Below are 21,427 nucleotides of genomic sequence, written 5' to 3' on the forward strand. Positions count from 1 at the left end.
ATTACTTCCTGAGAACAAAATCCCAGGATTGAAAAACAGATGATGGAAGACAACTTCAAAACATCACCAATTTTTGCAGGTATGAAGTAGCCGTATTCAACTACAGTTTTAGAAATTATATAAATAAAAATAACAAATAAAAAAAGAGTTTTAAACAATAAGTACAAAACCACCCAAAAACCTTTCTTTTCAGGCCTACCACATGTGTTAAAAAGAGTTTTTTTTAAATCTTTACTTATTCCCTCACATTTCATAAACATCATAGTATTTATTTTCCAATAACCTAATACCTTTGTTAAAAGGACTATTAATGAAGACAGTTCACAACAGGCCACGGATCAGAGATACCTGGTGTATAGGACTACCTAAGGCTAGCCCATGAGGCCAAACTCAGCTGGAGGCTATGCACATCAGGCAGGCTCTGCGCCTAACCCCTGCTGTGAATAGCACAAGGCAAGGCCTGATCCTTCAATTGCTATAGGGAACCTCAATTGCACTCAGCATTCGGTGCAGCAGGAATTGCTTTAGTAGAAGGTAGAAGAAGTATATTGACAAAATTCTCACAAAAACCTGTTTTTGGTATGGTCTGTTAAATTAAATAAATAATACATTTAAAGTGGAGTTATGGTTCGAGAATGAACTTGGAAAGCACTTCAAATTGGTCAGTTATTGTTAATTAAGCAAACCATACATTTTTACCCCTCAATAAAACCTTACTTCGCACCACAAACATTAAGTAAAAAAATCCAAATTTGAGTTTCAACACAAAGATGTAAAAAATACATAAATAAGCAACTGTTGATGACAACAGGTCCACCCTACCTTTTTTCCCGTTTCCCATTCTCGATGCGAGAAGAAGATGAACGCGGCACATATAATCACTAAAAGCAAAGTCAAGGAAATTAAAGGACCAGAAAACACTAGAACATGGAATGGCTATTATTTGTAAATCGATCCCTTTATAGACTTTTACAATATATTTATACTATAAGAATGTGTACAATGATCTATTCAGTATACACACACAAACACCTACACATACACACACACACACACACACATACATATAGTCCTGAAACGAATATACAATTATTTTTTAAACTTCATTTCTCCCCAACGACTGAATAGCACACTTTCTGGACCACGATCTAGCTTTCTGACAAATTTGGTGTAATTCCATTTATTAATTTTGGCTGTAGCTATATATATATATAGCCAATAAATACAAATAAAACAAACCACACATACCTGCGCACGTTGAATCAATTGTATGCACTGAGGATGCCGAAAATGCATTTTGCACTAATTGAGAGATTGGCCCGTGTCTGCTCCCGTATCTTCAGTTGTTGTGTAAAAAGTAAGAGACACCCCCCGCTTTGGAGGCACCCGCCTAGTGTTCCACTACCAGGCGTGAAACGTAAAAGGACTTTGTGATGGCAAGTGTGAACCGCTGCTGCCAGGGACCCGACAACAAGAAAGTTGCAGACTATACAAGTCTGAGATGTCCGACCATATGCGGTTCATCTACGGAATTCCTGTGAAAGGCACCTTGCAGTCGGCGAGGGAGACTTGAACAGGCAGGAAAATTAATGGGATTTGTTGACAAGTGGCATAACGGAGAAAAACCAAACATACCTAATCAGGAATTCTACCTTATATTGAACAAATTGAGTACCATGAGGTATTGTGGGACTTTTAGTTCTTTATGTTTGCTGAATAATTCCCGGAAGACGGAGATGCCGCTTTTAGATTGGTCCACGATCCCGCCAATAAATACGAATAAAACAAACCACACATACCTGCGCACGTTGAATCAATTGGGTGCACTGAGGAAGGCCGATGCCGAAAATGCATTTTGCACTAACTAATTGAGAGATTGCCCCGTGTGTGCTCCCGTATCTTCAGTTGTTGTGTAACAAGTAAGGGACCCCCCCAGCTTTGGAGTCACCCGCCTAGTGTTCCGCTACCAGGGGTGAAACGTAAAAGGACTATATATATATATATATAGATATAGATATATATATATCTATATCTATATATATATATATGTAAATGGAGTGTTAAGCCTATACATGAGGTGTGTATATATATTATTTAGAATGTATATATTTTGTGAAAAACGCAAAAACATATTGGTAATCCATATATAGAGCGGAGAAAAGCCCACACCAGCAATTGTACTAGATATGGGAGAAGAATTGGATTTTTTAGTAACAGAGAGACTGCGTTCATTGAGACCGAGAAAGGACAGCAAACAACAGCAAAAAACACAAGAAAAAACAGACGAAGAAAAGAAAGAAGAAAAAACAACAAACAAAAGAGGAAAAAACAAAAAGAAGAGCAATTGGACACGGAAAAAGTAGATTTAGATAGAACCATCATCAATCTGTCCAACGTGCCTTTGTCTGATGCTGAAAAAACTTTGTTGTCTTTAGGTCTCAACTTTTGTCCTGGCCAAACTTTTAATTATAGCTCCACGAGAATAGACGTCTTTAGATTTGTTAGAAAACTCAAGTTGAAAAAACATTTTTCTTTGAAAAACGCCAAAGATAAAGACGGAGAGCTACAGCAAGATATGAGCAATCATGTGGAGAGTTTAGGTATTAGGGCTGCAGATATTCCAACCTACCTAGACCTACATGATTTGAACACTGGCGAGGCAGTAAGTGATGAGATTGGCTGTGATCCCTCTACTCAGACTAGGATTAATAACATCAACCTGCTACAAAAAGGTGCTGGGATCAGCCCCTTCAAGAAAAAATCCAAATACATCCCCATGATGCCAAGGGATGCGTTAGATATGTTCCACGACTGCGTAGTTGAAGACATTAAGAAATTGAATAAACAAGTACAGTCTAAAAGATTCAAACAAAGAAAGCATGTTGAACACAGGAAAAGAGACTATGCCAAGTTGATGAAAAAACTGAGTGAGAACAACCAAATCATCATTAAGAAATCGGACAAAGGCGGCAACTTAGTAATCTGGCCCCGAGAAGACTACATCAAGGAGGCAAAGCGCCAACTCAATAACATTAACTGTTATGAGCCATCTAACACCAAAAAATACAATTTGGCTACAGATTCTCTTAAGAATTTGCTGATGCAATTACGCAGTGATGGCCTTATTTCTAATGATGAGTTTAAGTTTATGCACAATGAGAATCCTATTGTACCGGTACTTTATCTAATACCAAAAGTGCATAAATGTGTTTCTCCTATTCCTGGCAGGCCTATTATTTTCGCTATAGGGGGTGCAGCGGAACAGGTGGGCCAATACATAGACTTTTTTCTACAGAATCATGTAAAAACACTGCCCAGTTACATCAAAGATACTGGTGATTTCCTGGGAAAAATTAGGAATATTCAATGGTCAGATGGGATGTATTCAATTTCATTAGACATTGAGTCCTTGTACACCAGTATAGACCACCAGGCAGGATTATCGGCTGTAAAATTCTTTTTGGACCAAAGACCGTGCAAATTCTATCAGCACAACAAGGCTCTAGTTAGCATGATGAGTTGGTGTCTCAACAACAATTTCTTTCTATTTGGAAAGGAATTGTTTAAACAACTAAGGGGCGTGGCCATGGGAGCCTGCTTCTCCCCCAGCTATGCATGCTTGCACGTTGGCTGGTGGGAGGAGCAGGTCCTCAAAAGGGACTATTCTTCCATCTTTGAAGAAAACATCAAACACTACTACAGGCATATCGATGATATTTTCATTGTGTGGCAAGGTAGTAAAGAGAAAGCATTGGAATTCATTCAAAACCTCAATGTAAATAATTTGAATCTCCACTTTACCCACTACATAGACAATTCCAGCTTGGAATTTCTGGATGTCAAACTGTATGTAGTCAATGGAAGAGTAGAAAGTACCCTGTTCAGAAAGTCCACCGCTGGCAATGTCACACTCCATGCCTCCAGTGCCCATCCCAGGCACCTGATTGCGAGCATCCCCTATGGGGAGTTGCTGCGCCTGAAAAGGATATGCAGCACGGATGTCGAATTCAACATTTGTGCTGCAGAATCCATACGACGCATAAAGGCTAGAGGCTATTCTGATAAGATCCTGACATCAGCTTTAGCTAAGACATCTTTAAGATCTAGAGCCAGTTTACTCCCAGCCCCCATAGAGGAAGAGCCTGTCCCGCATGATTCATCAGACTTACCAGCAATCTCCGGGACAGTAGAAAAGGTCCAATGTCCTAGACTAATCACAACTTACAGTGAGAATGAACGTAAAATTAGATCTATCATCAATAAGAACTGGGCAATAGTACTAACTGACCCCGTTCTGAGGATGAGTCTGCCATCTTGCCCCACTATAACATTCAGTAGAGCTAGGAACATGGGAGCTGTGTTAGACCCCACAAGCCCTGAAGTAAGAACTAAACCTAATTGGTTAAAACCTAAGGATGGTTTCTATAGATGCTCCACATGTCGTGCGTGCAAGCTTGGGGTAAACACAACAGAATACTGTACTCCATTCAGTCCTATACCACACAAGATATTGGGAAACTATAACTGTAAAACTGAATTTGCAGTTTACGTTCTCACTTGTACCTGTGGACTCAATTACATCGGAAGCACAAAACTGCAGGTACATGAGAGAATCCTTCAACATTTACGTGCCATTCTGCATAGTGATCCCAACTACCCAGTGGCACGCCACTTTAAACAAGTTCATGAAAACAACTTATCTTGTTTAAAATACTATGTGGTATCTGCCGTCCCTAAACCACGCAGAGGAGGGAATAGAGAGGCTTTGCTTAGGAGATTGGAAACTAAATTCATTCTTAACTTCGACAGCAAATGCCCAAATGGACTGAATAACACCGAAGATATGTACACATGCTTGTAATTATGTATTCTGATTGTTGCCCTGAGCGGAGTGGGGCATACCGTATATTTTAGAGTTTGTTTTTGGCCTTGATACAGATATCCTACTTTTTCATTATGTTTGAATTGTTAATTGCGAAGTATATATAAGAATATTCAGTGTTTTTTTGACATATGATTTATGACGGCTGTCAATTTCTTGTCTCACTTATTCACACTATGGCAGAGACATTAGATCAGAGGGAAGGCATTATTGGTATAAGAGAAGTGGTCACCTTGGACTTGTTCCGAGGTTACAAGATCTGACTCCCAAATAGAAGTAGATGCCATCTCTTAGCACATCTTCTTTGTGTCATGTCTCAGCCTGGGTTTGGTTGCAAGATGCATTTTTATTTTGTAACCATTTTATTTATGCACGAAATAACACATCATTTGCACATGGTATACTTGTAGGGAAATACTATAATTAGTTCTGCTATGCACTTTACTCTCTTTGCACATTCCTTTTAACCAGAGTCACAATTAATTTAGTGATTATATGCATTTATGCAGCTATGATGAATTATTGCACTTTTTTTAAACGTGTACATGGATTTATCCAGGAATTCCAAATTGCCAAATGAAGTTTTTGTTTTGAAATTAGATTGCGGTTTCAAAAGAAAGTTTTCTTGACGCTAATTTATAACAATATAAGTTTCCGTTATTTGTAACTGTATAATCGGAAATGTTGTTGAGGTCATGATCATATGTTTTATGGCACAAAGGATTAGCAAAATTTCATCGATTGTATATAAATCATGCAGTCTGTTTGCTATGTCTATCATTAACTTGCTGAACACGTGACCTTGGTGGGAAGGGCATATCATTTAAAATGGCTTCAACCATTTACAGCCTTCATGTGATCAAGGGCGCCTGAGCCCGAAACGCGTCATCTGTTGACTGCTGCTAGGTTGAAATAAAACATCTTGCCTGACAAAGAAGTGGTTCGCTTCTCTTTCTTCGCCGCCGAGGCTTTGGTGGAAGTGGAAGGAGTTATTTGCTTGCGATATATATATATATATATATATATATATATATATGGAGTGTTAAGCCTATACATGAGGTGTGTATATATATTATTTAGAATGTATATATTTTGTGAAAAACGCAAAAACATATTGGTAATCCACAAAAACGACTCTGAATACTGAATATTGTCTAAACTACATACGTAGTAAAAGTACATGATAAATACATGCTTCCTAGTAAGCATTGATACCACATTCATGCAGTGAAATATATGTCAATTAAGGAGTTCCGATATTTTTGGCAAGACTCAAAATTGATTATGGCTTTATTTATGTAGTCACTGTATATAAATTAGAGCATTTAAGGATGAAATTGTTTTTACGTTGAAGGTGCAAATGTATATAGGACCGGATCAAACAAGAGAATGTTTTTCATGTTTACTGCTTACCATGTGATTCACTTGTGGGGTGGAACACCTGAGCAACATAAAAAAAGGTATATTTAAACTAAGCTGACTGGGTGCACGGTGTGTGAACAAGAGCACTGGATGCTCGAAACGCGTCGCCTGTCGAGAGGTAGAAAATAAATCTTACCTTACCTTGCCTTGAGTTCAGGGTCCGTCTCTTCATTTTGCCGCAGGTGCTGTGGCAGTGGTGAAGATTGCTGGCTTGTATCATACGGAAGTCTGTTGTGTCCGTTGACTGGACCCCCTTCTCTTCAAGCGGCCTTGCTATACAACTTCCCAACTATTTCAATTCCGAGGAGGAATATTTATGCGAGGCCTCCTGCAGCTGTGATAATCCACAGAAGCTTCAAGAGAGTCGAAGGACCGTCAGTCAACGGGGATTTCGAAAAGCGAGTGGCGCCATTCAGCATTGACCAGGTGAGAAGGTAACGGCTTAAAGGGCGAGAAGACCGTAGCGTCATTCTGTCGACGGTACACACAGTAAATCCTCTCGAAAGCACCAAACATCATGTCAGCGAGTCTGGAGAGGGAGCACGATGATGCTGCAGAAGCACTGTTTGACAATATACAGCAGGGCAGTAACAGCACCAAGCCGCCAACCAGCGAACTCAGCAATGCACATCGGGATGCTAAGCAATTACTCAAAACGCTGGAAAATAAAACCAAGTCCGAAATTACCAAGTGGTGGGAGCACAAATCTCTCACCAAACACGTCGAAGTTGGCCGAGTGCCACAAGACTTCCGGATATGATTAGCCTCTATCTTCAAAAATCCCAACCCCGCGATGTTGAAGGAGTGGGGGGGAGTAATTTATTGGCATCTATGAATCTTGTCAAAATATTGATTAAATATGCTATGCTGGACCGACAAAAACTGTTGGAAGAAATCAAACAACTGAATGAGGAGCTAGATAGTTTTACCGACACGGATGCCAAAGCAATGATTGAAACTACACGCAAAGAAATCAGTGAGAGGCTTCGCAAACATGAAGACAGAATTAAAATTAGAAAAGTGCATACGTTTGCGAGAGACCTTAAAGATTATGAGCAGGGTCAAATTTACACCTTTTCACGTAAATATGACAAAGCCAAGAAGCTAAAACAAACTCAGAGCGTCGTACATAAAGGCAAACCAAAGGAAACACGTGACCCAACAAGTGGCAACGTGGATTCAGATACGGACACTGTTTCGCTCACAAGTGTGTCTAGTGCAACAGGTTCGGAATTAAGCTCATCAGAAGGAGGAGCGGCCAGCAGGATACTAGATTTGGGTGAGGATATTGATTTTTTAGTGGAGGAGCGTTTACAAACACTCCATCCCAGGATAAGAAACAACAACAACGCAAAAAGCGGAATTCAAAATGAAGGGCAAGGAGAAAGAGCTGCAAAGCCGCAGCAGCAACAACAACAAGCATTTGCAATGCAATAGGTCTCGCATTAGGAAATTTGAGCTATTGGTCTTGTAAATGACAAATTTTTTATTTATGTGTTGGTTTTGAAAATAGCGAAATTAATAGCTTTGTCATTTACAATGCCAAAACTTTTAACTTTTGCAAATGTGACACCTATACCATTTGTAATGCAACGTGTTTTGTATTTACGTGACTTAGATGTATTGATATTACGAATAACTATGGATTTTAATTTCTTTCAATAATACATTTTTAAATAAAAGTTATTGTAATTTATAATGGCAATAGCTTAAACTTTTGTAAATAACTTTTGTGAAGATTATGTTCAGTGTATTTTATTGTGACGAAAATCAAAGAACAGAAGTGAAATATTAACATTTTTTGTGACATTTGTAATAAATCTTGAAACATTGAGAGAACATATTTAAACCAGTTGTTGTTGAATGGTTGCACAGATTGATACTGTGGTGGCGCTGAGTGATGTTGTGGTGGCGACGAGTGATGCTGTGGTGGTGCGATAGATAGACAGAGTGAGGGCGATAGATAGCTAGAGAGAGGGCGAAAGATGGATAGAGTGAGGGTGAAAGATGGATAGAGGGTGATAGATAGATGTGTGTGGTTGTCTATGTGGTTGTGTGTGTGTGTGGTTGTGTGTGTGGTTGGGTGTGTGGTTGTGTGTGTGTGGTTGTGTGTGTGGTTGTGTGTGTAGTTATGTGTGTGGTTGTGTGTGTGGTTGTGTGTGTGGTTGTGTGTGTGGTTGTGTGGTTGGGTGTAGTTGTGTGTGTGTGTGTGTGTGGTGTTGTATGTGTGGCTGCGTGTGTGGTTGTTGTTCTGTGTGTAGTTGTGTGTGTGGTTGTGTGTGCGGTTGTGTGTGTGTGGTTGTGTGTGTGTGGTTGTGTGTGTGTGGTTGGGGGTGTGTGGTTGGGGGTGTGTGGTTGGGGGTGTGTGGTTGGGGGTGTGGTTGGGGGTGTGGTTGGGGGTGTGGTTGGGTGTGTGGTTGGGTGTGTGGTGGTGTGTGTGGTTGGGTGTGGTGATGTGTGCGGTTGGGTGTGTGGATGTGTGTGGTTGGGTGTGTGGTGGTTGGATGTGATTGTGTGTGTGTGGTTGTGTGTGAGATTGTATGTGTGGTGTGTGTGTGGTTGTATGTGTGCGTGGTTGTATGTATGTGTGTGTGCAGCTAGAGAAGGATGTATGTAGAAGAGAGCAGCAGATCAGCACAGCAGAAGAGAACAGGGAGTTAAAGAAGGAGGCGGGTGGAAGAGGGCAGCAGATCAGCACAGGAGAAGAGAAGAGAACAGGGAGTTAAAGAAGGAGGTGGGGTGGAAGAGAGCAGCAGATCAGCACAGGAGAAGAGAACAGGGAGTTAAAGAAAGAAGCGGGTGGAAGAGAACAGCAGATCAGCACGGGAGAAAAGAACAGGGAGTTAAAGAAGGAGGCGGGTGGAAGAGAGCAGCAGATCAGCATGGGAGAAAAGAACAGGGAGGTAAAGAAGGAGGCGGGGTGGAAGAGAGCAGCAGATCAGCACCGGAGAAGAGAACAGGGAGTTAAAGGAGGAGGCGGGTGGAAGAGAACAGCAGATTGGCACAGGAGAAGAGAACAGGGAGTTAGAGAAAGAGGCTGGTAGAAGAGAACAGCAGATTAGCACAGGAGAAGAGAAAAGGGAGTTCGAGAAGGATGTGGGGTGAAAGAGAACAGCAGATCAGCATGGGAGAAGAGAACATGGAGTTAAAAAAAGGAGGCGAGTGGAAGAGAGCAGCAGATTAGCACAGGTGAAGAGAACATGGAGTTAGAGAAGGAGGCGGGTGAAAGAGAAGAGCAGATCAGCACGGGAGAACAGAAGGAAACAGGGAGTTAAAGAAGGAGGTGGGGTGGATGAGAGCAGCAGAGCAGCACAGGAGAAGAGAACAGGGAGTTAGAGAAGGAGTTGGGTGGAAGAGAGCAGCAGATCAGCACAGCAGAAGAGAACAGGGAGTTAAAAAAGGAGGTGGGGTGGAAGAGAGCAGCAGAACAGCACGGGAGAAGAGAACAGGAAGGCAGAGAAGGAGGCGGGCTGAAGAGAGCAGCAGATCAGCTCTGGAGAAGAGAAGTGAACAGGGAGTTTGAGAAGGAGGTGGGTGGAAGAGAGCAGCATAACAGCACAGCAGAAGAGAACATGGAGTTAAAGAAGGAGGCGGGTGGAAGAGAGCAGCAGATCAGCACAGGCGGAGAGAAGAGAACAGGGAGTTAGAGAAGGAGGCAGGGTGGAAGAGAGCAGCAGAGGGCATGAGAGTGGTAGAGTGAGTGCGGTATAGTGAGGGTGGTAGAGTGAGGGTGGTAGAGTGGTAGAGTGAGGGCGGTAGAGTGTGGGCGGTAGAGTGGTAGAGAGTGCGTGTGGGCGGTAGAGTGGTAAAGTGAGGGCGGTAGAGTGGTAGAGAGGGCGTGAGGGCGGTAGGGTGAGGGCGGTAGAGTGGTACAGTGAGGGCAGTCGAGTGAGGGCGTGAGGGCGGTAGAGTGGTGGAGTGAGGGCGGTATAGTGAGGGCAGAATGAGGGCGGTAGAGTGGTAGTGAGGGCAGTAGAGTGGTAGAGTGGTAGAGTGAGGGCAGTAGAGTGAGGGCAGAATGAGGGCGGTAGAGTGGTAGTGAGGGTGGTAGAGTGAGGGCGGTAGAGTGAGGGTGGTAGAGTAAGGTCAGTAGAGTGGTAGAGGGAGGGCAGTAGAGTGAGGGCGGTATAGTGGTAGAGTGAGGGCGGTAGAGGGGTAGAGTGAGGGTGGTAGAGTGAGGGTGGTAGAGTGAGGTCAGTAGAGTGGTAGAGTGAGGGCAGTAGAGTGAGGGCGGTAGAGTGGTAGAGGGAGGGCGGTAGTGTGAGGGCGGTAGAGTGGTAGAGTGAGGGCGGTTGAGTGAGGGCGGTGGAGTGGTAGAGTGAGGGCGGTAGAGTGAGGGCGGTAGAGTGAAGGCGGTAGAGTGAAGGCGGTAGAGTGAAGGCGGTAGAGTGGTAGAGTGAGGGTGGTAGAGTGAGGGCGTTTGAGTGAGGGTGGTAGAGTGAGGGCAGTAGAGTGAGGGCTGTAGAGTGGTAGAGTGAGGGCGGTAGAGTGGTAGAGTGAGGGCAGTAGAGTGAGGGCGGTAGAGTGGTAGAGTGAGGGCGGTAGAGTGGTAGAGTGAGGGCAGTAGAGTGGTAGAGTGAGGGCAGTAGAGTGGTAGTGTTAGGGCAGTAGAGTGGTAGAGTGAGGGCGGTAGAGTGAGGGCGGTAGAGTGAGGGCGGTAGATTGGTAGAGTCAGAGGTGTTGGTAGGGGTACGTGTCAGACAGTGCTTTATGAGTTGAATGTGCGCTGCGATTGTTTCCTGAGGTGGGAAAGCTGGTATGTGTAAAGCAGTGTCCCCATAGGTGGTAATGGGGCACGTGCGAAGCAAAGCTTCCAGAGTGACATTTGTGATTAAGTTGTCCCCTTCTTCGCATTACATAGTGCTTCGCTTACATTTTTGTCTCTTGTGGTACAGGATGAATTCATGAAAAGAAATCGTGAATTGGAGCACCTCATCGTAGCAAAATGTCAAAAATAAAACTCAGGAGATTAACAACATCCACGAAACCAACAGAGTCCTGAGAGGTTGAAAAAGTGTTTGAAAATAAATGAAATGTGAATAAACAAGGGAGGGTCAGTAGTGTGTCGACGATGGAAAAGAGAAGTGGGGGCAGATCGTGGAGTAGGGCTAGCAGCAGTGCGAGGAGGAAGGGGAGCAGTATCACATGGAGGAAAGGGGAAAAGCATTGCCACTAGGTGTTGGAGAGCAACAAAGGAGACGGTGGGGGGGAACAATGGTTAGTCGGCGGGTGAGGGAGCAACGGAGGTGCTGGAGACTGACCAGCTGCACGAAGAGGAAGAAAGTATTGGCAGAACTTTAAAAACCGAAACATACTCCTTGGAAAATGCATTTACAGTGAAGAAATTTGTGAGCGTGTTTGGGTTAAGTTTTAAGTGAATTTTGCGTTACCCTACGATGAAGTTACTGACCTTCTAGAATATAAGAGAGCCAGACTGCAGAAAGAAATAAAACAAACAAGTGGGGGTCTGATGGTGGAGCACTCATGGAGTGCTTTAACAACAAAAAAAAGTGCTCGGCGCAGCCTGCAGTGGCCCGGAGAGGAGAAGTAGTTCACGCAATCTGAACACATACAATATTAAATGTACAAAAGCAGCATGTGTCAGTGTTCATACAGCGTGCTCGGCTGGCTACTGCATGCAAATGAGATATGTGTCACTGTTTCCCTTATCAGATCAAGAACATCGCCAAAAGAAAAAACAAGAAAGGCCAGAGCTAATAATACATGTAAACGATTCATGTTCAACAGCACAGCCAGGAATCCGGCACATGTTCTGCCGGCACTTGGAGAAAGCGCAGCACAAACAGGGGCATAGAGGCCAGATTCTTTGTGCAAAATAATGGTTTCATTGTTTCATCCCACCGCTGCCCCTCAAAAACATCAAAGTTGGTCTGCAGTCAGAGCGAGGAAGCTCCTCAGCAGAGCCCTTGAGCCCCGAGCTGCTCCCAGCATGGGCACAGAGACAGCTTACTACTTTTTCTTTGTGCCCAAGACTTCTTTCCAAAATGAAAAAAATCACCTAAGCTACATACACACAGGTCAAGAAACGCTGGTAAGACAGCTCCGTTGGTTAATACATGAAATGAGAAAATCAAAGAGCAGAATTCGAATTCGGATCGGTGGCCTCGGCTTTTCAGCCTTCAGAGGTTGATTAAAAAAAAAGCGTACTGCGTCTGATGGGTAAAATCACTCTTCTGAATCAATAAAGCGCCTGCCAAGAAAACTGCATCAAAAAGATATTTGGTAGCGCTCACTGTCATTAACGAAACTGTTAACTCGTATATATGTTATAAAGAAAATATAGAAATACACTTAATTTGTGTAACTAAGCCCTACTTGAGCATTTACGTTCATGAATAACTAGCCATGTACAGATAAACTTACCAATGACCAAAATGTCGGTGGGCACGCACTTTTAAACTTATATTAAAGTGTAACGTATGGGGACTCGGTACTCAATCACGTGCTCACTCAGCTCGTGTTGATGTTCTTTACAGAGGAGCGGGCGTGCACGCCTGTCACACTCTCCAGCACACCCCATGCACAGCTTATGCAGCAGGGCCCCTCCCTGCAGAGGGAAGGCCGCCCGTCCAGCAGGGTGGCACCTGGGCCACTGTGCACTACACGTGCACCTGCTATGTGGATGGCATGCTGCTCTCCTGCGCGCGCCCAGCCCAGGAAGCATCTGCCACCGCAATAAAGATATCAATGGGCACCCGCAGTGCACAGCAGCATCTCTCGGCCCCCATCAGCCGCAAGAGTGGACGCCCTGGCACAGCCCACGGCTGGTCCCCCGTAGTAGTAAACAGAAGAGAAGCATCTACCCCCAACCCCTCTCTAGCCCTAAATACTTGCCCTCCTCGCCTTAATCCTTCATTGGGATGCGTCCGCTCTGAGAACCTCCATCTTCCTGAGCTCGTCGCTCAGCTGCTCTCCGCCCCGCCCGGCTAGGATGCAGCTCAGAGCCCCAGGAACGCCCTTTACCTTGTGAACAGATGATGCCCGGGAGCTCGAGCGGTCCATCTGCCCTGGCGCCGGCCCTAGGCTAGGGGTGCGGGATGGGACCCGATGCGGGCGGACTGCATGGTCTCCGTGCGATGCATGCCAGCCCTGCTCTGATCACAGAGGGCCAGGGATGAGATAGGCCTGCAGAAGGCAGCGCCGACAAGCTGCCTCCTAGGCTGGCCATGACATTCGACCTGTAACCTTCAAGAGCCGAAATGGATTCAGTAAACATCGCAGCATGTGTCTGCCTTTATAGATGCACGCCTCCCCTGCCGCTCCTCGAAACAATCACCAAACGTGGGGCCACACAAACGGTGCTGTACAGATACATCCATAAAGTGATAACATTTCTAAAATCCCAATGAAAACCTATGTCATAACACCAAAAAACAAGTGAAGACACAAACTTAACTGTCTTTGAAAAATGACTGCCTGTACCGGATACACCCAACACCTGAGCATCAACAAGCTGAGGATCGCCGGGCGCGAAACAGTGCGGTGACGCAGCACAAGACGCAGTTGCCGTGAGCGTGCACGGAGGCTGAGGATCGCCGACGAAGACACCAGAGCTCCGAGTCTGCCTGCTGCCGAGACTGACCCGAAGAGCCAGGTGAGTTTGGGGGTCGGTGACTGTGTGAGTGGGGGAGTGGGGGGGAGAGAGGGAGGGGATGTGTGTCTGCGTGTGTGTGTGTCTGCGCATGTGTGTATGCGCGTGTCTTCGGCCGGCCTGGAAAGCGCGTTCACAGACCCTGGTCCGCTGGTGCACCGCTCGAACTCCCTTCAGAGCGAACTCGGTGACAATAGGTCTACGAGACCTAAAAAAGGAAACCCTGGTTAAAAAGAAAAAATAGTTCATGACTGCACTATAACCAATCTATCAAATGTTATTTTAACTGCAGCTGAGAAACAACTTTTAGCCTTAGGGTTGAATTACTGCCCAGAAAGCACGTTCAATTATACAAGCACACGAGCTGATGTGTTCCGCTTCATCAGAAAGTTAAAACTAAAGAAGTTTTTCTCCACTAAACCCACGGCTAATATAGGTGCACCACAAGACAATACAGAGTCAATGCAAAGTTGCAAAGTGCCAGCTCCAGCAGCAAAAGAGGCAAAATTACTTCTTACACTTTGTGATCTTGGTGAAGGATCTGAATCGAAGAAGGATACAGCTAGTGTGGCGACCCCAAATACTCAGCAACAACTACATGGCATTGGCATCAGACAAAAGGGAGCTGGAGAGAGTCCATTTAAGCCAACCAGCACTTTCAAGCCTGTAATGCCCAAGGACGCTGTGGACATTTATCACGAATGTGTGGTGGAAGATCTTAAGAAACTCAATCGAAAGGTGAAAAGTCAGAAGCGCATCCGGTCTTTCAAGCTAAAACAGTACACATCTTTAATGGAGAAACTTAGTCAAAACCAGGAAGTGGTTATAAATAAATCGGATAAAGGCGGAAATATAGTCTTGTGGCAAAAAGAAGACTATATTGCTGAAACCATGAGACAGTTAAATGACACCAGCTGCTACATAAAATCTAATGGCCTGGCCTGCAAAAAAGCAAGGGAAGGATTGAAAAAAATTTTATCATCCTACAAAAGATTGAACCTAATAAGTTCTACGGAGTTCGACTTTTTACATGTAGAGAATCCAGAAATACTGATTTTGTATTTAATTCCAAAAATACACAAAATGAGAACACCAACTCCGGGTAGACCTATAATATTGGCCATCAACAGCATCAGTGAAAACATTTCTCGCTATATTGACTTTTTCCTCCAGGATCTGGTGAAAAATCTGCCAAGTTACCTGAAAGACAATGGGGACTTTTTGAGCAAGTTAAATCAAATCAAATGGCAACCTAATTGGTGCATGGTGACTCTGAATATCGAGTCTTTATATACTTGTATAAATCACTCCAAAGGTGTCGAGGCAGTCAAGCACTATCTTGGTAACAGATCAAGTGAGTACTATGGCCACAATAACATGTTGGGGGAATTGGTCAACTGGTGTCTCCATAACAATTTCTTCATGTTTGTAAAAGATGTGTGGAAACAGGTCAGGGGTGTGGCGATGGGATCCTGTTTCTCTCCCAACTATGTGTGTTTACACGTAGGCTGGTGGGAGGAGCGAGGTCTCGTCGCCACACCCAGTTTTAATAATGTAAGGTACTGGAAGCGCTTTATAGACAATGTGTTCTGCGTATGGGAGGGAGATGAAACAAGTGCACAGGACTTTGTTAATGCATTGAACCAAAACCAAGATAACTTGTCCTTTACCTCTCATATTAGTCGAAACAAGTCCGAATTTTTGGACGTTGCTATTTCTGTAGATAATTGTATCATAGCAACTTCACTCTTTCGAAAAGCCACTGCTGGTAATGGAAAGGGGCGACCACTCGGTCCCCCCGAACGTATGGCTGAGTGCCTCGATCCCCCCGGGAAGCCATTTTTGGGCGGGAGGCGCGTCTCGGCTGGTATGCCCGAAGCGGCGTAGCCGGGGCGCGCTTTTTCCCGCCCTAGAATGGGCTGGCCTAGACACCGACGCAGCCGGCCACGCCCTCGGGGCGGGCAGGGGCGGGTTTTTCGCCCACCCTGAAGACGGATAAAAGAAGGCGCAAGACCAGAAGACGTCCTCTTGTTCTTGTGCTCCGAAGCTGCACCCCCTCGCTACACGTGAGCTCGGGACGGAACGAAGAGCCAATTTTGAGCGTTTTGATCTTTTTCTTTGTCTTCTAGATACTTCCTCGGAGAGATGCCCAAGAAAGGCGCAAAAAGAATGACGACCGAACAAATGGTGCGGGCCCTTTGCAAAGAAGTGTCCGACATAAAGAAACGGTTGGCGGAGCGAGATGGGGAGGAGGGTTCGGGCACCCCGCCGGCTGGAGGGAGACCTAAGAGGCCGAGAAAGGTTCCAGCCGGTGGGGCCGTCCCGGTTCCCTCTGCCCCGCTCGAGGCGCCGACCCCAGTACCGATGGAGGGGAATCCAATCCCCGTTGTCGTCACCCCGACATCCAAGGAAGACATGCCCCCCGAGCTGGCAGCACAGCTAGCAGCATGGTTGGGGGATAGTAGTGATGGCGCCACGGCTGCCGAAGCACAGGCGCTGATAAAAGGGCTTCGTGAGAAGAAAGAGGCAGCTAGAGTGGCTACGCCGTTGGCGGGGATAGACAAGTCGCAATCGGCAGAAGCTGCGTCCGGTGCAGGTAAGCGGCCATTGCCGATTGCAAGGGACGAGTCAGCACCCTCTCGTAGAGAGAGATTAGGACAACATGTGCCTTTAGCTATAAAAGAAAAGATCTGGGCGGGGGAGTACGTGAATATTTTTTCCCTGCTTGTTGATCATTATGATGTGGAGCATGTAAAAAGTCAGAAGGACTTAATGCATCCGAGTGTTTGGCGCGCAAAGATGGCCGCCTTTAAGGTCAATGAGAACATTGGCAACTGGGGCAATGCATGGGGTATTTTCACATCAATTTTGGGGGAACGTAGGCCCGAGTTGCTTCCTGAGTTTCCCGTTTATCAATCACGAATTATGGGTTACTCGACAGCGTATCAAGGTAACCATTGGTTTTGTTATGACAATTTGTTCAGGAAAGAAAAGGAACATAACAAGAGTTTGACTTGGGATTGTTACGATTCTTTAACATGGGATAAAATGAAAGAATCGGGAATGTTAAGAATGCCATTGGTCGGGAGCACTGTTGTTGATTACTCCCGCCAAAATGTGGGGACGCCCTTTCGACCAAGTACGAGCACCGACGACCAGTCGAGGCCCGCAGGCAATACAGGTAGAAAGGGTTTCTGTTTTAATTTTAACAAGGGGAAGTGTACCAGGCCTCCGGGATCGTGTAAATTCAAACATGAGTGTAGTACGTGTGGGTCGTCCCATCCTGAGTCATCGTGCAGAGCCAGAACGAGTGAGAATGGGGGTAAGGGAGGCGCCAAACAGGTCTAAACTAGGCCGAGGGGCGCCTTTACCAACCCCGATTGATACCTTGGCAATGATTCCCTGGCTCAGCGAATACCCGGATCGTACTTCTGCCGGGGTGCTGCGGAACGGTTTTACACATGGTTTCCGCATCCCGGTAGGGGACTTTCAGGGTGTAGGGATGTGCAAAAATCAACTTTCCGTTTTACAACATGCATCTGTAGTGCAAGAAAAAATTCAGAAAGAGGTTAGCCGGGGACGGGTCGCCGGCCCGTTTAGTGAGCCCCCGGTACCGGATTTCGTTTGTTCTCCGTTAGGGGTGGTCCCCAAGAAAGACCCGGGTGAGTTTCGTTTGATTCATAATCTATCTGCTCCATATGGTCTTTCGGTGAACGACGCAATTGAGCCAGAAGTTTGTTCGGTGCGATACGCATCTTTTGATGAGGCGGTAGCCATCTTGAATCGCCTGGGGCACGGGACGTTGATGGCGAAATCTGATATCGAGTCAGCGTTCCGGTTGCTTCCGGTACACCCAGACGATCAGCGTCTTCTGGGATTCGGGTTCCAGGGGTCATTTTACATGGATAGGTGTATGCCAATGGGATGCTCTATATCATGTGCTTACTTTGAGAAATTCAGTACTTTCCTGCAATGGGTGTTCACTAAGAAAACGGGTTTCCGAAATGTAATGCACTACCTTGACGATTTTCTGTTCCTTGGCCCCGCCGGTACTCCCGAATGTGCCCGGGCCTTAGCTGAATTCTGTGTGTTAATGGATCATCTTGGCGTGCCGTTGGCACCAGGTAAAACTATGGGTCCCACGACTTGCCTCGAGTTTTTGGGGATCGAGTTGGACTCAAGGGAGGGGTGCTTCCGTTTACCAGCTAGCAAAGTGTCGAAATTCAGGGCAGCCCTCCAAGTATGTTTAAAGGCATCCAAAGTTACACTGCATCAGTTGCAACAGTTAGTGGGAAAGTTGAACTTTGCCTTGAGGGTGATACCAATGGCTCGCCCCTTTTCCCGCTCAATTGCCCAAGCAATGGTTGGCTTAAAGGAGGGTCATCATCGCACAAGGTTATCGGCCGAGGTCCGCCAGGACATGCGGATTTGGTTAGCATTCTTGGCGGACTTCAATGGCCGGGTCGTCTGGAACAAGCCAGCCGTCTCCTCTGAAGAGCTTGGGCTATGGACAGATTCAGCAGGAAGCGTAGGTTTTGGCGCCATCTTCGGCACGAAATGGTCGGCACAAAAGTGGCCCCTATGGTGGCACGAGAAGGGGCTGACAAGTAACATCGCTTTCCTCGAACTATTTCCCATTCTGGTGGCCCTGAGAACCTGGCCAGAAGGGTTCAGAGATCATTCTGTTGTGTTCTGGTCCGATAATATGACCGTGGTAGAATGCATCAATAGTCAGGCAGCCCGTTGTAAGTTGATTTTGAGGCTCCTCAAAGAAATTGTCTTACTGTGTATGCAACTGAACGTAGTATTCAGAGCAAAACATGTCCCAGGGGTGATGAATCAGGCTGCTGATGCACTGTCTCGTTTTCACATACAGGCTTTCTCGGGTTTCCTTCCTTCAGCGGACCCGGAGCCGGCACCCTTCCCCGAAGCTCTCTGGTCTCTCGGTGCCCCGAACTTCGTCACCTCGTGGGAGAGAGTCTAGCACCCAGGACAAGGAAGGCATATGAAGGGGCGTTCCAGGCCTATTTAGCCTTTTTGGGGGCAGAGAGAGGAGGACTTTGGGGTCAGGAGGAGTTGGTAGTACTTTTTCTGATGTCCTTACGTAGGGCTGGGAAATCGGTGGCTACGGCCCAAAGGCATCGTGCCGCCATTTCCTTTGTTGCCAGGGCCCATGGCATCCTGGACCCAACAGCGTCTTTCACGGTACAAAAAGCGCTACGTGGGTGGCAACGTCTAGAGGGTCGCAGAGTAGATGTACGACGACCGATAGGTCTAGACAGGTTGTCCCAGTTACTGGTCACGCTCCCGAACACATGCTCGTCCCCGTTCGAGACCTGTTTGTTCCGGACTGCATTTACGCTGGCATTTCACGGGGCTATGAGAGTTAGTGAGCTGGTTGCAAGGAACAAACGGGACGTGACGGGGGGCTTGTGCAGGGAGCATGTCCAGATCAGGGGTGACGCGATGATTGTCTCCTTTCTCAGGTCCAAGACTGACCAAGATGGGAGAGGGGACTGCACGATCATCCGCAGGAACCCCGACTCATCCATGTGTCCGGTACAGTGCTTAGAAGATTACCTAGCACGAAGGGTGGCATCATGGGGAGGGACATTGTTGAGGCATGCAGACGCCACCCCGCTGACGAGGTTTCAGTTTCAACGGGTGCTTGCAATGGCCATTGCCGCAGCGGGCTTGGACCCGGGCGAATTTGGGACCCACTCCTTTCGTATAGGGGCTGCCACTGAAGCTACAGCCAGAGGTCTTAATGTAGAACAAGTGAAACGTGTGGGGCGCTGGTCCTCCAATTGTTATAAGAGGTACGTGCGATTGCACATGTTGTGAAACTATAATCTTGTACTCATGCCTCTTGTCTTTGTTTGTTTTCAGTTGCGCAAGCCTACGCGGCAGGGCAGACTGAGCAGTCGACCCAACACCAGGTCAGCGGTCGCACGTCACCGGCTGTGAGGAAGGAGGTTTGGGTCGTGGGCCACTCATACGTGAGACGGGCTGCAGACGTATTCAAAGCAGGTGACATGGTTCACGTACCTGAGGAATACGGGTACAGAGTGTCCTTCTACGGAAGGGGCGGTCTCTGTATTGACCAGTTTCAGGAATTTTTTGAGGGCTTGTTAGAGCGGATGAGGTCACCGCCGTCCATAGTCATAGTGCATTTGGGGGGCAATGATCTGGTCACCACCGGTAGACGACTTCTCCTGGAGGCTATGCTTTCCACGGTAAGTTGGTTAGCGAGGAGAGTTCCGGGGTGCCTAATCGCATGGTCTCATATGATCCCACGAAAAGTGTGGCGGGGGGCTATCTCGATCCCTGCTTTGAATCATTCTGTTAGAAAATTGAATAACAAAGTGAGTAGGTTGTTCCGTTCCAAGGCATTGCATTCGATCTCGCATAATGGTATTAATGATGACAGTATGTATCTGGGGGATGGTGTGCATTTGTCGAGGGCGGGGAATGAGTTACTCATAGGAGACTTCCTAGCCTGGTTAAAATCTTTGGAACATGACCTTTAGGTAGGAGTTTTGTGGGGGGTCCGGATAGCCGGTCAACTATCCGGACCTGTGGCGGTAAGGTCATGATCGGTGAGCACTAATTGGTAGATCCCTATGAGTGGGCGTCACCCAACACGGATGGGAGCGCTCGGGAGAGGTGGCCATTGGCCCCTCAGTGGGGAGGCGGTCCCGTCTAAGGGCGGGTCGCCGGAAGTAAAGGAAAGGCGGTCAAGGCCCCTTCCTTTGTAGGAGGGGTTACAGCCCCCTCCTGGGGAATTTCCCGGGGCCAGGGTCATCTGCGACGGCAGATGCGGTAAGTTGTGTGGGGTGGGGAGAGGTCAACGATACCTTCTAGATACCACACACAAGTGTTCGAACGACCTTTAAATGGCGTCGAGTCTTAAGGGCCCCCGTCAAGTCAAGGGAAATTGTTAGTAGTTGCACTTGAGGTAAGCCTCTGTGCTGTCGCCCCTCCCAAGTGGGAGGGGTAAGTCTGGTTAGGGATCTTGACACCGGTTATGACCTTGCCGTTGGCCCTTAAACGTTAGGATGTACAATTTCAGTGTTCTTAGAGAATGTTTTGTAGGATGCTAGTTCGGCTAGGAGAACCTCTGTATTAGAGATTATGTTAAGGTTAGCCAAACATCGTAATGTGATAATGAAATTGTACATAACATGAAAACGTTTAATGTTTTAATTTTGTTTTAATAAATACGGCCGGGATGGTCACTCCATCCCACATCCAAAAACTTTAAGAACTGTTTCCGGTTTCCCTCCTTTTGGGGATTGTGTTGAGAGGGGGTGGCGGGTATCTCAGCCATATGGAAAGGGGCGACCACTCGGTCCCCCCGAACGTATGGCTGAGTGCCTCGATCCCCCCGGGAAGCCATTTTTGGGCGGGAGGCGCGTCTCGGCTGGTATGCCCGAAGCGGCGTAGCCGGGGCGCGCTTTTTCCCGCCCTAGAATGGGCTGGCCTAGACACCGACGCAGCCGGCCACGCCC

The 21,427-nt window shown here is 46.5% G+C and overlaps 1 protein-coding gene across 2 annotated transcripts in view; it reads right to left on the bottom strand.

Moving 5' to 3' along the window:
- Positions 1 to 21,427, bottom strand: part of DRAM1 (DNA damage regulated autophagy modulator 1) — a 303,166-nt gene that overhangs the window by 80,718 nt on the left and 201,021 nt on the right. For both annotated transcript variants that reach the window (XM_086919254.1, XM_086919262.1), the window contains exon 5: positions 823 to 881. In XM_086919254.1, coding sequence (XP_086775380.1) covers positions 823 to 881 — 59 coding nt within the window. The remainder of the gene's footprint in view (positions 1 to 822; positions 882 to 21,427) is intronic.

The sequence above is a fragment of the Lissotriton vulgaris genome, chromosome 1_1 (genome assembly GCF_964263255.1).
Source record: "Lissotriton vulgaris chromosome 1_1, aLisVul1.2, whole genome shotgun sequence".
NCBI lineage: Eukaryota > Metazoa > Chordata > Amphibia > Caudata > Salamandridae > Lissotriton > Lissotriton vulgaris.